Source organism: Vespula pensylvanica, chromosome 13, assembly GCF_014466175.1.
Source record: "Vespula pensylvanica isolate Volc-1 chromosome 13, ASM1446617v1, whole genome shotgun sequence".
NCBI classification, from domain to species: domain Eukaryota; kingdom Metazoa; phylum Arthropoda; class Insecta; order Hymenoptera; family Vespidae; genus Vespula; species Vespula pensylvanica.
This window is the reverse complement of record NC_057697.1, coordinates 1,324,801-1,340,736: the sequence shown is the minus strand read 5'-3', so window position 1 is coordinate 1,340,736 and position 15,936 is coordinate 1,324,801. Positions and strand designations below refer to the sequence as shown.

The 15,936-nt window shown below is 32.2% G+C and overlaps 1 protein-coding gene across 9 annotated transcripts in view; it reads right to left on the bottom strand.

The window, feature by feature from the left end:
• The window catches only part of LOC122633700 (longitudinals lacking protein, isoforms A/B/D/L), a 268,756-nt gene that overhangs the window by 961 nt on the left and 251,859 nt on the right, over positions 1-15,936 (bottom strand). For 4 of the 9 annotated variants that reach the window (XM_043821944.1, XM_043821940.1, XM_043821941.1 and 1 more), the window contains exons 7-8: positions 4,806-5,150; positions 2,534-2,916 (exon numbers count right to left, since the gene is read on the bottom strand). The exons of 1 other annotated variant lie outside the window; for it this stretch is intronic. In XM_043821944.1, coding sequence (XP_043677879.1) covers positions 2,549-2,916; positions 4,806-5,150 — 713 coding nt within the window. In that variant the 3' untranslated portion in view covers positions 2,534-2,548. Of the gene's footprint in view, positions 1-2,533; positions 2,917-4,805; positions 5,151-5,574; positions 6,582-7,813; positions 8,315-11,633; positions 12,108-15,936 lie in introns of those variants that run through there. 4 more of the 9 variants (XM_043821977.1, XM_043821979.1, XM_043821961.1 and 1 more) reach the window with 4 other exon arrangements.

Sequence of the window (15,936 nt, the reverse complement as noted above, 5' to 3'; positions counted from 1 at the left end):
CTCTTTGCTTTTTTTTATTTTTTATTTATTTTTTATTGTTATATTTTTTTCTCTTTAATCGGCAACGGTATAATAACATTGAAGCACGGACGCAACACACAGCACAAGTATATAGTGGTACACGTATAAACCATTCACCAATAGAAGCGGTATGATATATATCACGGGTACAAAGATTGATCCTCGAGAGATTCTGGCTTTTTTTTTTTTGGGAGGTAGGGATGAAAGTGAGGAGAGGGGGATTAGCAGAGAAAGAGAAAGGATAAGATTTTTCGTCGAGTTATTTATATTGTCTTCTCCTATAACATCGTTTATTTATTATATCATATAATATATCTATAATACATAAAAATAATGTATAAAAATTATATATATTGTAACATTATTATTAATAAGGAAATTCGTAATTGGTTTAAAGGTATACGTTTGTATAAGTCAAAAGAAAAAAGAATGAGAAAGAAAGAAAAAAATAAAATAAAAGTAAAAAACAAAAATGTAACTTTGTAGATAGAAAAATCATTTCGGTAGGAACGATCGTTAATTAGAAATAATATACATCTTATCTTCTGAACGTATTTGGAAGATAAGAAGAAAATAGAATATAGAGGAAAGTAGGTACGTAATCATTTTGGTCTGTGTGCGTGTCATTTATTTTATTTGTTGACCAATATATATATATATATATATATATATATATATATATATATATATATCAGACAATCATAATCCTCTTCATCACATCTTGCCTTTAAACAATACACGACACTCTTGATAATGGTGATTCAATTTGTACCGACGAGAAAACTTCTTCAAACATAAAAACTGAATTTTTTTGATTTGTTACCACTCTTCCCTTTGGTGATGTAACAAGCTGCATCGTCATTTGTAATCCTTCCCACATCGATTGTCAACAAACGTTGTCTAACGTTCTCATAAAAACCTTTTCTTAGATACCTTGTGACCTGTACGATAATGTTTTTCCAGTTGAAATCGATGATAATACTTCTTAGGACAGATAGAACAACAGAATTTCTTCTCTTTGTTACCACACTCCACAATTTGGTGACGAATCAAACTGCAACGCCATTTGTAATTCTTCCCACATCCAGCGCAGACATTGAAACGACGTTTTAGTAACATAACAACTCTTGGAGATCCTGTCGAATGTTTCTGAACGTTGTTCGGTGATACCAATGACAACTTGTTCGACGAATAGATTTCTGAAATATAGAGAAACAACTGAGTTTAGCTACTATTCTGTATATTAGGAACGAGAGTGATGTACCTTGGTCTGTTTTTTGGTTCAGCTACTGTTCTTGAAAAAAAAGAAAAGAAAACGGAGAGACATATTGTTTAGAATAGAGACGAGGAGGAGGAGGAGGAGGAGGAGGAGGAGGAGGAGGAGGAGGAGGGGAAGGATGTGTTAATAAGAAAAAGAAATTAGGATAACGATCGATCTGGGTATTACTCGAATCCTTTCCAGACACTTAGTTCTTATTAATGAGTGGGATTCAAATTAAATCACGGACGTTGTTTTTTATACCATTTGTTTTTATCTATATTTATATCGATTCATATTCTGTACAAATTGTACCTACCGAATTTGTGTGTCGCTGTTTTTTTTTTTTTTTTTTTTTTTTTTTCGGTCGCTATTTATTTTTAATGGTCGTGTCAGCATTTTTTAGCGCTTGCGTTTAATTTTTAAACGATACGACTGATTGTGAGAGACGAGACAATTCTTTCGCACACATTAGTCCTCTTTTCATCGTCGTCATTATTATCATCATAATCATAATCATTATCATCGAGAAGTTAACGAATCATAGTTACGTTTTTTTCTTTTTCTTATTCTTTTTCTTTTATTTTTTATTTCAAGTCCAATTTAACTCATAAATTAAATGTGCACCGATGGAACATGTTTATAAGCCGATAATAATAAAATAATAGACGCGACAAAGGGAATAGTCTTATAAAAATTTATCTCGATCATACAGCCCTTCGGCTACATGTGCGCTACATCGATCAATCCTCGACGATCATTAGATCACTCAATATATGTATATATATGGATATATATATATATATATATATATATATATATATCTGAGCGTATGCACCCTTGAAATTAATCGCGACGGTCGTGTTAACTTGAGATCAACTCGTTTGATCGTTGGTGATTGTGCGCATGTGGCCTTAATTGTATTACACTAATATCATCATGTCGTATCTCAACAAGTTATTATCTATAAGCACCTTTGTCTCTCTATCCAAAGTTCTCGAACCTAACAAAACAGGATTAACGAGTAGTGAAATTAAAACGAACAATGAAACACTAAGTTTCGAAAAAGAAAAATGGGTAATATTCACAGGGTCCAAGATCACAAGAGTTATCTCATAAGATAGAGAGATCGAGAGATAGAGAGAAAGATAGAAAGAAAGATAGAGAAAAAGATAGAGAGATAGATAGATAGAGATAGAGAGAGAGAGAGAGAGAGAGAGAGAGAGAGAAAGAGAGAGAGAGAGAGAGAGAAAAAGAAAGAGAAAGAGTTCAGACTTTATGATGAGCGGTAATGTGATTTTTAAGCTCGTAACGATATTTGAATTTCCTATCGCACACGTTACAAGAAAATTTCTTCTCTTTATTCCCACAATCTACCCTCTGATGTCTCTTCAAGCTATCCTGCCACTTATACTTCTTTCCGCAATCGGTGCAAACATATTGAGCTTGGAGTACAGCGATGTAGGAGTCCCCACCATAAAGTTGTGCTATCGGATAACTTGGACCAGCTTGTTCAGGCATCTTCGACGAGATCGATTTCATAGGTCCCAAGAATGATTCCTGATCCTCACCGATGCTACGGGCTTTCCTCTCCAGCATCCACAGTGCGTCGTACTCCTTAGTGTCTTCCATATTACCTGTGGGAAGAATTAAGAGTGCCAGTGGTTAGGTTCATCGTGGACACGTGTTCGATTAGGTACATTCTCGGCTAAGAAGGTTCATCTTTATTTGCTTATTTGTTTCGTTATCTTTTCTTTTTTATTATTCTTTTTCTTTATTATGTTTAATGCACCTTTTCTTTCTTTTTTCCTTTTCATCATGTTTTCCGATCCAACCAACAATTTCCTCGAAATGTATATATATATATATATATATATATATATATATATACACATATATATATATATATATATACATACATATAAAATTAAAAAAGATAGGAGTACCAAGAAAATGGAATTTAGATGTTTTTTGCTCCTCTAATCGATATATAAGACATCCCTTCTGAAAATGTTTTGTTATTAGAAAAGATTATCGAAGGGGAGATAGATCATCGCGAAACATATGCAAAAATATGGCCTTTTCTTTGGAAAATTATATGTATAATAACACCTTCGTCTAGTTTTTCGTTGAGTAGTTTTTATTTAGAAAAATTAATATCGTGTACTCGAATTGATCATATCAATCATGATGGATTCCTTCGGACGAGATCTATCAGGAAAAAATATTATGTCCAAGTCGTGATAACCTCGTCGCACGGAAAAAAGATTTGACGATTTTTAACTGAAAATGGACACACAAAGGATGGTAAACATTGATCAGATTTTTAAATTGATATACATATACGCATCCGAAGAGTTCGACGAGTTCGAATTCGCACGCTACAGAAACTTCAATACTGTATATGTGTGTGTATGTGTGTGTGTGTGTGTGTGTGTGTGTGTCTTTGTGTCTTGTTTTTAATCTCTTTTTTATTTTTTCTTTTCTCTTTTATATATTTTAACAACCTGGGGAAAAAAGGGTAGGAGTAATGCAGGATTGCGTCAAAAAAATATTGTGGAAGTTTGTAAGTCGTTCTGCTTTCACTTATCGATCACCGATGGATAGAATTAGCATTCGAAATTGTCACATAAGAAAAAAATCTTTCACACTCAACCTCACACGCAACCCAGACGCAGAGGCACACACACACGCACACGCATACGCACACGCACACACACACACATACACACACGTGCACGCCCGTTTATATAAAAATCTTAATATACTCGTTACAATAGTTAACGGTGTCCGTTTTCACTGGTTCATTGTGATTTATCTTTATCATTGATTATAATGCATGACAAAGCTGACTGGATTAATCATGAAACAGATAGCACGATGAATTTACTCTGTCGTAAATACATGCACGTCGCGTTCGGACTTGAGTATATTACACATTTACATATACATGGACATTATTAATAATTAATCTGACATGATATTCGGTGAAATTCACCTTTCGTTTGACTTGGAAAAAGAAAAGGAAAGAAAAGAAAAGAAAAGAAAAGAAAAGAAAAAAGTCAGAATGTAAGAATGAAAAAAAATTGTCGACAAGTCTTGTTCGACTTTATCAGTTATAAAAAAGTGTAAATAATAGGTGTAGCTATCTACTGCGGCACACAAAAAAATAAGATCTTCTTTTCGACAATAATGATCACGAACTACTGTGCTTATACCGTAGACAGTAAAAGATAAAAACAAAGAAAAAAGAAAAAAAAAAGGAATGATTGTGAGGAAGAGGAGGAGGAGGAGGGATGACGACGACGATGACCAGTGATAAAAAAAAAGAGTAAAAAAGAAAAGAAAAAAAAAAAAAAAAACTATGTTAAAACGATGAGAGAAAGCGAAGAGACACGAGAGAGAGAGGTGTCTTAGGAGCTCCCAGTTTTGTCAGTCTTGTTGATGACGGAATGAACGGAGTCCTTGTCCGCGCAAACAAGTCGTTGATGTCTCCTCAAAGTGTCCAATCTCCTGTAGCTCTTACCGCACTGATTGCAAGAATATTCTTGTTGTTGTAACCTTTCCAAATTCTCTTGTCGATCTTGCAGTGACGCTAATAGGTCGTCGCATTTTTGTTGATGACGTTTTAGACTGTCGACTCGGGTATACGTTCTACCACAACCATCGCAACGGAACTGTTGGCACGGTTTGCTGCTGCCACTGCTACTGCTGTTTCTGCTCTGTACTACGCTAGGTTCTACCGGATTCAGGATCGACGAATCACACAAGAGATAATTCATCGTTAATTGTCCGTGAAATGGTACCTCACAAATTTCCGAATCTTCATCGTGATGATTTTCATCCGTTACGTTGCCCTTAGTATTCTCACCTGAAAAAATAACACATTGACTAGCGTTAAGACACGCGACACGATTACTGGATATCTTTGCCAATTAAAATATTTATGTACGTTTCTGAGATAATTAACAATTACGATGAGAAACCATGCACGTGCGATTGCTTGTTTCTTTTAATCGTTCATTCTATTTCAATCTCTCTCTCTCTCTCTCTCTCTCTCTCTCTCTCTCTCTCTCTCTCTCTCCCTCTCTTTCTTCCTTTCTCTCTCTTTTCTATTATTTTCCACAGGCACAGTTAAATAATCTTATACATGTATACATATATATATATATATATATATATATATATATATGTAATTTAACATGATCGATCGATGATACGATCTATCATGAATAATATAACATCAACGATGATAACAAATAACTTGTTAATGTCGTTGAAAAATGTTCCACTTGTTTGCATCGTACGATTTTTATTTAGATCATTTCGTTAAATTACACTGCGAGTTTGTGTCTGTGTGTGTATGTTTATATGTGTGTGTGTGTGTGTGTTTTTTTTTTATTTTTACTTTTATTTTTTAAATGAGATAGAAGTTGCGGTGGGGTTGGAGGGGCGGGGAGAGTGGCAGGGGCGGTGTACAGACCGATCAAAGGGTTCAAATACGTCGATACTTTTCTCGTTTACGTTCTTGATCTTTACCGGATCAAGTAGTTCGGATTTTCTTTTTCAAATAACGAACACACGTTCGGTTTTAAAAACAGAACACAAGATTTGCGAAGGAGGATCAAGGCACGCACACAGAGGGTTGTTTTTAATCTTTTTGCTTTTCTTTAAAAAAAAAAAAAAAAAAAAAAAGAAGGAGAAAAAAAGAAAAAGAAATCAACGTAGAAAAAGAAAAAAATATCTCTTAACGATTAACTAAAAATCTTGGAATTATTAGAGATCTTAAAAAGAAGAAGAAGAAGAAGAAAAATAAGAAAGAGTACTCTGTACTTGTTTAGTAAAGAATAAAATACAATATATCAAGAGATACTAACAATAAAGATTATCTCGAGTTAGATGTTTCTTTTTTAACAGAAACATATCAAACGATCCTTAGATCATGGTGGACCTAACGGATCGGATTGGGGTAGTTTAGCGGCATGTACCGATTGTATATGTGCTACCAAAGACAATGCCCTGACAAATTTCTTTCCACAAAATCGACAAAAGACCCTTTCACCCTTCACTCTACAATAAAGTTTTTCATGTCTTCGTAAACTGTCAAGCCTTGAGAAACTCTTTCCACATTCCTCGCAAATGACCGTAGTGTTGTTCTTGGTAGTTCTCTTGCGATGTTCCTTGTTCAAAGTTGATTCCTCGTAATCGGTGGCTACCACTTGAAAGAAGCTCTGGGGTATACCGTATTCCTCCTCTTGTTTGATGAACCATTCAGCCAGGTCCACATGGGGATGGTGATCTCCTGCGAATATGAGAAAGATCGTTAATCGTAATAATTGAGCTCGCGTTAATAATTTGGCCCTCCATTAAATAACAATAAAAGAAAGAAAAAAAAAAATTAAAAAAAAAGAAAAGAAAAGAAAAAAAAATGAGATAAAAAAAAAAACGAAAGAAAGGAACAAACAAAAAATGGAGGAACACCCTTAATGAAAGAACATGCATTCCTAGTTGGATCGAGATTATCTTTGGCCGACTAGCGTTGGAGTATTGTGAACGATTATAAAGATCTTTGTGTTTTGTTTTTCGATTTCTTTTTTCTTCTTTCTTTCTTTTTATAATTATACGGAGAGAGAGAGAGAGAGAGAGAGAGAGAGAGAGAGAGAGAAAGGGAGAAAGAGAGAGAATGAGAGGGGAGAGAGAGAAAGAGAGTGAGTGAGAGAAGAGTGTATGTACGATTGATCGATTTGAATATCGATATCGATTGGAAATAGATGACATTTTTTATCGGATAAGAATTTTCTATCTCATCGAGATTACTATTAAATAGAAGACATAGGTGTGTGTGTGTGTATGTGTGTGTGTGTGTTTGTGTGTGTATATTCATATATGTGTGTGTGTGTGTGTGTGTATATATATATATATATATATATATATATATATATATATATTGGACGGATATATGTATATATCCAGGACTAGCTGTAGAAACATTAATTAATCTGGAATGATTATTGTGGTACGGCCTGGTGAATCAAATTTATCGACGAACCCTTGACCAAAATAATTATGTTTATTATTACGATTTAGATCATTACATTGGAAATCTTATTGTCATAGATGATTACAAATATAATTTTAATTGGTTATCGATTGGTGATTAGCAATTAATTGTTTTCTCCAAAATGAGAAAGAGATACAGACAGAGAAAGAAAATAGAAATAGAAAAGATCGGAAAGGGAAGAGGAAAGAAAAAAAAAAAAGAAAAGGAAAAAGAGAAAGAAAAAATAACAAAATAAAATTAAATAAATGATGTCATTTAAAAATCAGCGAAAAGCAAAAAGACAAAAATAACATTTGTATTATGATTAATCGGATAAAGAGAGAAAGAGAGAGAGAGAGAGAGAGGGAGAGAGAGAGAGAGAGAGAGAGAGAGAGAGAGAGAGAAAGAGAAATTAATAGAAAAGAAAAGCGCAGCAAGAAAAAGTTTCTCCTTCTTATCCATATTTTTTTTTTGTTGTTTTTCTGTTTTCCTTTTTTTTTTGCGCAGAAAGCGAGGTCATGTCTAATGATCGTCATGGAAATGGGCGTTCAACTCGGTCCTTGTCCTGAATGTTCTCTTGCAAACAGCACACTGATATCTCTTCAATATTTCAGGACACTCGTACATAACGTGCCTTCGTAATTCCTCGAAATTCATGAAACCAACGTTGCAGTCCAAACAAATGTGAAGATCTCGAAGTTCGCTAGGTCCACGTACTTGAATGTTATTTGGTGTAACAAAGACGCTGCTACGTTTCCTTTCGATCATAGTTTCCGTAGGCATTCTGTAACGTAGCCTACCCTGCCAATCATTACGAAGCTGATTATGTAGATGATGATGATGATGATTATGTTGTTGTTGTTCGGTTGCTTTTTTGGCTAACGCTGAGACATCGACGAACTCGATAGGTGCTCTTCTCGTATGAGTCGATCTTCTTGGGATCATCATCATCCTGTCCTCTTTCTCCAGTCGAGTGTTGTACTTCCTTACGTTATCTGAAAAGGAAAGATAAATGTTCTTGTTAGAATCATTCTTTCTCTTTTTTTCACTCTTGTCTGTTCCATTTTTTATTTGTTTATTTATTTATTTTTTCTTTTTGTTTTGTTTGTTTTTTTTTTTTTTTTTTTTTACCTTTCTTTCTGGTCTTTTTCTTTTTTTTTAGATCATAACAAAGTATTAGATAAAATATTATTATTAGATAGAAATTAGATGATAAATATTATTAACAAATAATGTGTGATTTTCTTGAATTCCAAAAACAAATGAAATGAGAGGAAAATAAAAAAGGAAAAGAAGAAAATGTAACGAGAGAGAGAGAGAGAGAGAGAGAGAGAGAGAGAGAGAGAGAGAGAGAGAGAGAGAGATATATATATATATAAGAAAAGATTATTTGGAAAAGAAGGAAATAAAATTTTTTTGAGGGGAAGATACTTGTTTAAAGAAAAAATACGGACACATTTTGTCACGAATAAAAATCGTGGTAAATATATATATATATATATATAAATATGTATATTAATGCAAACACAAGATAGTAGAAACTCAATATCGATCAATTTATTATATTAAATAACATATTAGTAAATTTCGTCAAAGTAATGTTCCTCATAATGCGTTATGTTTTGTTTTAATGTGATTTCTAAGGACATAACGTCTGTAAAAATTCTTCATGCATATTCGACAACGATATTTCGGGGATTTTTCACATTCGTATCGTTGATGTCTCATCAGATTGGCCATCCACTTGTAACCCTTGCCACATTCGCCGCACATAAAATGTTGATCCTCCGGTAGCGTCGTTTGGCCACGATGAATCGTAGTAAATGACGACGAAGACGACGATGTCGTTGGATTATTCATGATAAATTCCAATTTATCAAATGCTGAATAATCCTTATCGGTGATCGGCTTCAATTCTGAAATATCAAACAGTTTTAGTCATTTATGAGAGAGAATTTTTATTTTTATATATTTTATAGACAACTTTTTTTTATATACACAATACACCACAAATCCATTATAATTTTATAAGTGTTCTTTTCTTTACAATTAAATAAGCCCAATGAGACGATCGAAAAATATATTGTGTAAAAGAATGAATGGGTGAATGCATGAATGAATGAATGACGAATGAATGAATGGCTGGATGAATGAATGAATGAATGAATGAATCAATCAATCAATCAATCAATCATTTCGTTGATAATTATTTTACCTGCTGACTCCTCGGCTATATTTTCTTTGTTTTCTTTCTTTTCCTTTTTCTATACGTATACATATAACATCGATACAATAAAATTCAATCAAATTTGTGTGTGATATACATGATTAAATTGAAAAACAAAAAAAAAAAAGAAAAAACACATAGATTTATCGAAATTACGATGGAATAGGATTTTTACATGTTTACATTAAGATCCGTTTATTCACATTAGTATACATAAAACGTTATGAATACAAAGCATTATCGGTGAGTGTCGCCAATCGAGAAAGAGAGAGAGAGAGAGAGAGAGAAAGAGGAGAGTGAAAGAAAGAGAGAGAGAGAGAGAGAGAGAGAGAGAGAGAGAGAGAGAGAGAGAGACGAACATTATTAAAATAAATTATATATATGTAATTATATTCATGATTTTCTGTTTTTCTTTTCTTTCTTTCTTTTTTTCAACTACAAGAGTATATCTTTTGTGTTCTTTTTTTTCTTTTCTTTATATTTTCTCTTCTCTCCTCTCTTCTTTTAATTGCATTTTACAAACATAATAATCGGTAATAAAAAAATGAAGAAATGCAATTGTATCTTTTCTTTTTTAACCCTTTGATCGCTATGGACGCATATATGTGCACAATATTCATCACAATGTTTAAATCTGATGAGTTACGCACCCAAAGGGTTAAATTATTTTGTTTTTCTTTTCTTTTTTAAAGAAAAAAAAAGATCATTTCATACTGTAAAAGCGTTTTAATATTTTCGATATACATACATACATACATACATATATATATATATATATATATGTACATAGAGATACACACACACACACACATATATATATATATATATAAATGTATGTATATTTAGCAAAAATTTGAGAATTGTAGATGTATCAGTCAGGGTATTTGTTTAATTATTAATCATTATTTTTTTCTATGATACGACGAGGGTTTCTATTATCATTGGCCGTATAATAAAAAAAAAAAAAAAAAAAAAAAAGAAAAAAAGGAATAAAAATAAATGGAAATGAGAAAGGTAAGAGAAAAACAAGATATAAAAATCGAGATTCAAAATGATCGCTCTGCTTAATGAGCGACTATCGATACAAATATTATAATCAATGATCTCTCGTTTGGTACATGATAAACAATACGATATTTCGAAATCGTACGATAAATTGTTTTATTTACAAGTTGGGTGGTAGGGCGAAGGGAGGGAGAAAAAATCAAGGGAAAAAAATTAAAAATGAAAACGTTGCATTAATACATATTAAGGCATAGAAATATATATATATATATATATATATATATATATATATATATATATACAGGATGGACGAAAAGTCTCTAAATTGGAACAAACAGTTTCTAGACGATTTTAACAATCAATTAGGAACTCTTTGCTTCGATACTTTTTAGGCTCTTCTAAATTAAATTCGAAAAAAAGGAGTAATTAATTTTTCAAATCACCTAGTAACTTTCAATCCATAAATAGAGACACATTTGCCCTGTTCACTGCACATTAGAAACGTCGACAGTTCATTAATTTTTTATATCGATCTTCGAGATACAATGAGTGTCGGAGGAATAAAAAAAAAAAAAAATGGAAAAAGAGAAGAAGGAACAATATTTTTTAAAAACATAGTCGCGTTCGTTAATTAATACGAATATTAAAATTGTCATTAAAATTGGTATATATAAATAAATAAATATATATTTATTTATTTATATAATATTAACATATATATATATATATATATATATATATATATATATAGAGAGAGAGAGAGAGAGAGAGAGAGAGAGATATGCACGATACAAATTTATAAAAAATTTGCATAAAAATTGTTATATAGCATTATTTTTCTTTTTTTCGAATTTTCTTTTTCTCTTTTTGAAGACAGACACTCGTGATAAAAAGCACGACGACTCAGAAGTCTTTTTTATTCTTTTAATATCTCGAAAGTCGACAAAAAATACAATAAAAAATATAAAACGGGATAGTAAAACAAAATGAAAAAAAAAAAAAAACTGAAGAGTGAGAAGAAGAAGAAGAAGAAGAAGAAGAAGAAAAAAAAGAAATAATAATAATAATAATAATAATAATAATAATAATAATAATAATAATAATAATAATAATAATAATATTAATACAATAGGAAAAGAGAATATCGCGAAAGAGTATCTACATAAAAGATTAAGAACCGTCACGTTCGTCTGCCAAATATGGCGAGTCGCTTCTTTTTTGCATAATGTGACGAAGTCTTCTTTGACATCCGACGATGTGAGAGTTCAATACGAATCTATGTTTGAATCTTCGATCGCAAATCGGGCAGACCTCGCAGGGTATGACCCCGCATTCTAATCTCCTATGACGGCTCAATGACGTAGGCGCCTTGTAAGTCTTCCCGCACCTGTTGCAAACGTATTTAGCATCTGTGGTATTGTTCCTCGAGGAATCCTTTCTCTTTTGATATCTTATAGTTTTATAAGGTGCATTGGCGTAACCACGCGACCAGGTAACCTCGTTCCTCTCTTGATATTGTTGTACATCCGACGAGAGTAGCATCGTCGCTAGGAGACCTGAAACGAGACGAGGATCTAACGTTAGTTAAGGTCCTTTGACTTTCTTTTCCTTCCATCCTTCCTTCCATCCTTCCATCCTTCCATCCTTCCATCCTTCCTTCATTCCTTCCTTCCTTCCTTTCTTCTTTTAAATTCCTTTACATTTTCTTTTTATTTATATTTTATTTCTCTCTCTTTTTTTTTTTCTTTTTCTTTTTTGTCGCTCAGAACAAATATATCTGTGAAGAGAGAGATAGATAGACAGATAGATAGATAGAGAGAGAGAGAGAGAGAGAGAGAGAGAGAGAGAGAGAGAGAGAGACAGAGAGAAAGAGAGAGAGGGAGAGAGGGAAAGAAGAAGAGGGAGAGCGAGAGAGAGAGAGAGAGAGAGAGATAGAGTTCTTTTTTCCTTGGAAGATTTTTTCTAACACTTGTTTTCCTCTCTTTCACTCTTTTTAGGGTATTTTTTATTTCTTCATTTCTTTCTTCTTCTCTTAATAAATTTATTATCTTCGTAATCGAAATGTATTTGTAAGAAGTACATAGAAATACGAGACAAAGGCACGGTGACGACATTATTCGACGGATAGACCATAAAATCGGTCACGCAAATCCAGAAAATTCCTAGGAAAAGTCTTAATTGTTACATTTTACGTACTATGTATCATATACATGTACAAATACGTCATTATATTATTATTTGATTAAATAAGATTTATTTCTTAATGTCTTTTCTCTCTCGATTGATTTTGTAATCTCGTTGGAAGGATTCTTGGGACGGAGATAGGAAACAAGTAAATAAGGAATGTGAATAAAAAAAAATAAATGAGGATTATAAGAGTGAGATAGATAAGAGAGAGAGAGAGAGAGAGAGAGAGAGAGAGAGAGAGAGAGAGAGAGAGAGAGAGAAAAGAAATAGAGAGAGAGAGAGAGAAAGTGGCTTCGCAGGCAAGCACAGAGATTATTTCATATCCTTTTAAGTGCAATTGCAATTGTTGTTACAAATGATAGATACATATACATTGCTTTTTTATTGTTTTTATAGACGCTTTGTGTTATTCGCTGATAAGAGAGACTTTTGTGATTCGTGCGTTATCGCAAGCAATTTTCAAAGAGAAAGAGAGAAAGAGAGAAAGAGACAGAGAGAGATATAGAGAGATAGAAAAAGAGAGAGATAGACAGATATGTGTGTGTGTGTGTGTATATATATATATATATATATATATATATATATGCACATATAGATATGTATAAGTAAGTTATAGTGCCACATTGTCTCTTTTATATATATGTATGTACATTGTATATTTTGTTTTTCTTATAAATTTAAATTTATTTTTTCCTAGTAAGCGTACACAAAGATATATTTTATATTATGGGTACCCATAAGTATAATCAATGATTTCAATATTAAACATACACACACACATGCACGCACGCATCCACACAAGTCCAATTTCATTTCTCTGTTTTATTCTTATTCTCTAATCAGTTCATATACATATTCGCGATCATTATCCACACAATCTTTCGCTAATACTTATCTTTCTTTTGTAAATTTTCAATTCCTCTTTTATAAAAATGTACTGGCGGGCTATGATGGAAGAGATACGATCTTGATTGCTGGAAATAAACATGAGCGCGGTAATTGTTTCACATGATTTTGAGCGACTCAAAATAAATTATCGTAGTGCAGTCCCATCGAACTTTTATTATCACTATTATCAATGTTTGGTCTAGGTTTAGACAGTTGGTATAGTTGATTGCTTTGCCATTAGATGCTGCGTTGGACGAATCTTCTAAGAAATGGATTATTTCGTTGTCCGGTGTATGAAAATTATGCCGAACTAATCATTCGTTGCTCTTCTTATTTATCTTTGTTTCAATTCGACAATTGATGCGGAATCCAAATCCAATATTTTTTCGATATTTCATCGTCGACTGTTTGGTCCCGATGTATGTTAGTTATTTCTTGCACGTTAATCTTGAATCCAATGTCTCAAGTAATGATTTTAATAAAGCACCGTCGTCGAGTTAAAAAGGTCGCTCACAATTCGAACACTATCATCGAGTATGTTTAAATCATCACTAAAGGAAATTTTCTTAATCAACTTTGTTGGCACTTGTAAACTCGATCACGTCCCTATAGAAACCCACGAATGTTTTCTCGTTGCGATCTTCCCGTTGGTTTCCTCGATTTCGAAATATCGACAAAATTATGCGTTGCATGTGTTTTCTTCCGAAGATTCGTAATCCGTCATTTTGTGTTTTGGGATAATAGGAAACTTTATTTTTTGTTTTTCTTTCTTTTTCTTTTTCTTTGTTGAAAACAATAAATTCACAAAAAATGCTTTACAATATGCCTAACAAGTTATCACAAGTCCGAGAGATTTAAATCGAACTCAACTGATGGCTAATTTATTTATTAAAATATATATCTCGATGGCTTAAGGGTACCCCATAATACGATATCTTATAGTTCTTTCGTGTTTTCTCTTTACGACGATGTCTCTTTGGTCAAGAACTAGTGAAAATCAAAAAAAGTAATTAAATTGTGCGTTCCAAGTTTTTTCTTCAAAAGTATAAACTTAATATAATGTTTATCCTCGTTATTTTGCCATAACAGGGAGATAAATAATATTACGAGTGTTGGAGTTAAAAGAAATAATTTTTTCTTCTTTTCTCTTTTCTTTCTGCTCTTCTTCTTTTTTCTTTTTTTTCTTTTTCTTTCTTCTTTTTTTCTCTCGGTTCACGTAAATCCTCTTTTTCGACCACACGATGAGAGATGACTCGTTAGTTTGAATCTGTGCGTGAATTTTTTTCCACAAATCGGACATGTCTCTTTCGGTTCGACGCCACACTCTAGCCTTAGGTGTCTTCTCAGGGATGTATACAATTGATAACTCTTCCCGCATCTCGTACATTTATGGATGACAGATTTCTTCTTTTGCGGTAGATTAATCATCCTCCTCACCTTCAGCAACCTCGGCACTGTCCAACAGAAAAAAAGAAATATCGGAGATCAGTTCGTTATTTATTTGTTCCCTTTTTCTTTTTTTTTTTTTTTTTCTTTTTCTTTTTTATATGTTATTTCGATCTCGTATTCCAAATGTTCGAGAAAATTTGTTGGTTCCTCCTCCTTCGTTCTGCGCACAGCGGGTTGTGATCAAGAGTGTGTACAGTGAAATTCGAATGCGAGTTTTACGTACATTCTTTTTATTGTATTTTTGTTCCGTTTCTTTTTTAATTTTTTTTTTTTACTAAAAAAAGAAAATCAGAAAAGTATCGTTCAAAAAAGACAAAAAGAGAGAGAAAGAAAGAGAGAGAGAGAGAGAGAGAGAGAGAGAGAGACAGAGAGAAAAAGAGAGATATAGAGAATAAGAAGAAAAAACATTAATATATAATACGACGAAAAAAGCTGTATTGTGAATTGTATCAAATAAATTTTTATATCGACAATTTTATATCGACAATTATAATTATTATTCTTTGTAGGTTTACAAGAATTTTTTGTCAGTGTAATGTATTTATTTTGTATTTGTTAAAATTTTTTTTTGTTTGTTTTTTGTTTTTTATTTATTTTTTAATTAAGTCGTGCAAATCAATCAAATCGCAGAAGTTTCAGATTATTTACAAACTGAATTTACATATGTCAATTTTTGATTGTTTCTTATAAAAGAAAATAAAAAGAGAAAAAAAATATATATATACGTATATATATATATATATATATATATATATATATATATATATGTACTTATTTATATATTGTATAGTTTTGTTTGTACGGAAAAATGTCGCATGTCACATTTTTATTCCCACAAATTTCTATATACAATTTAATCTT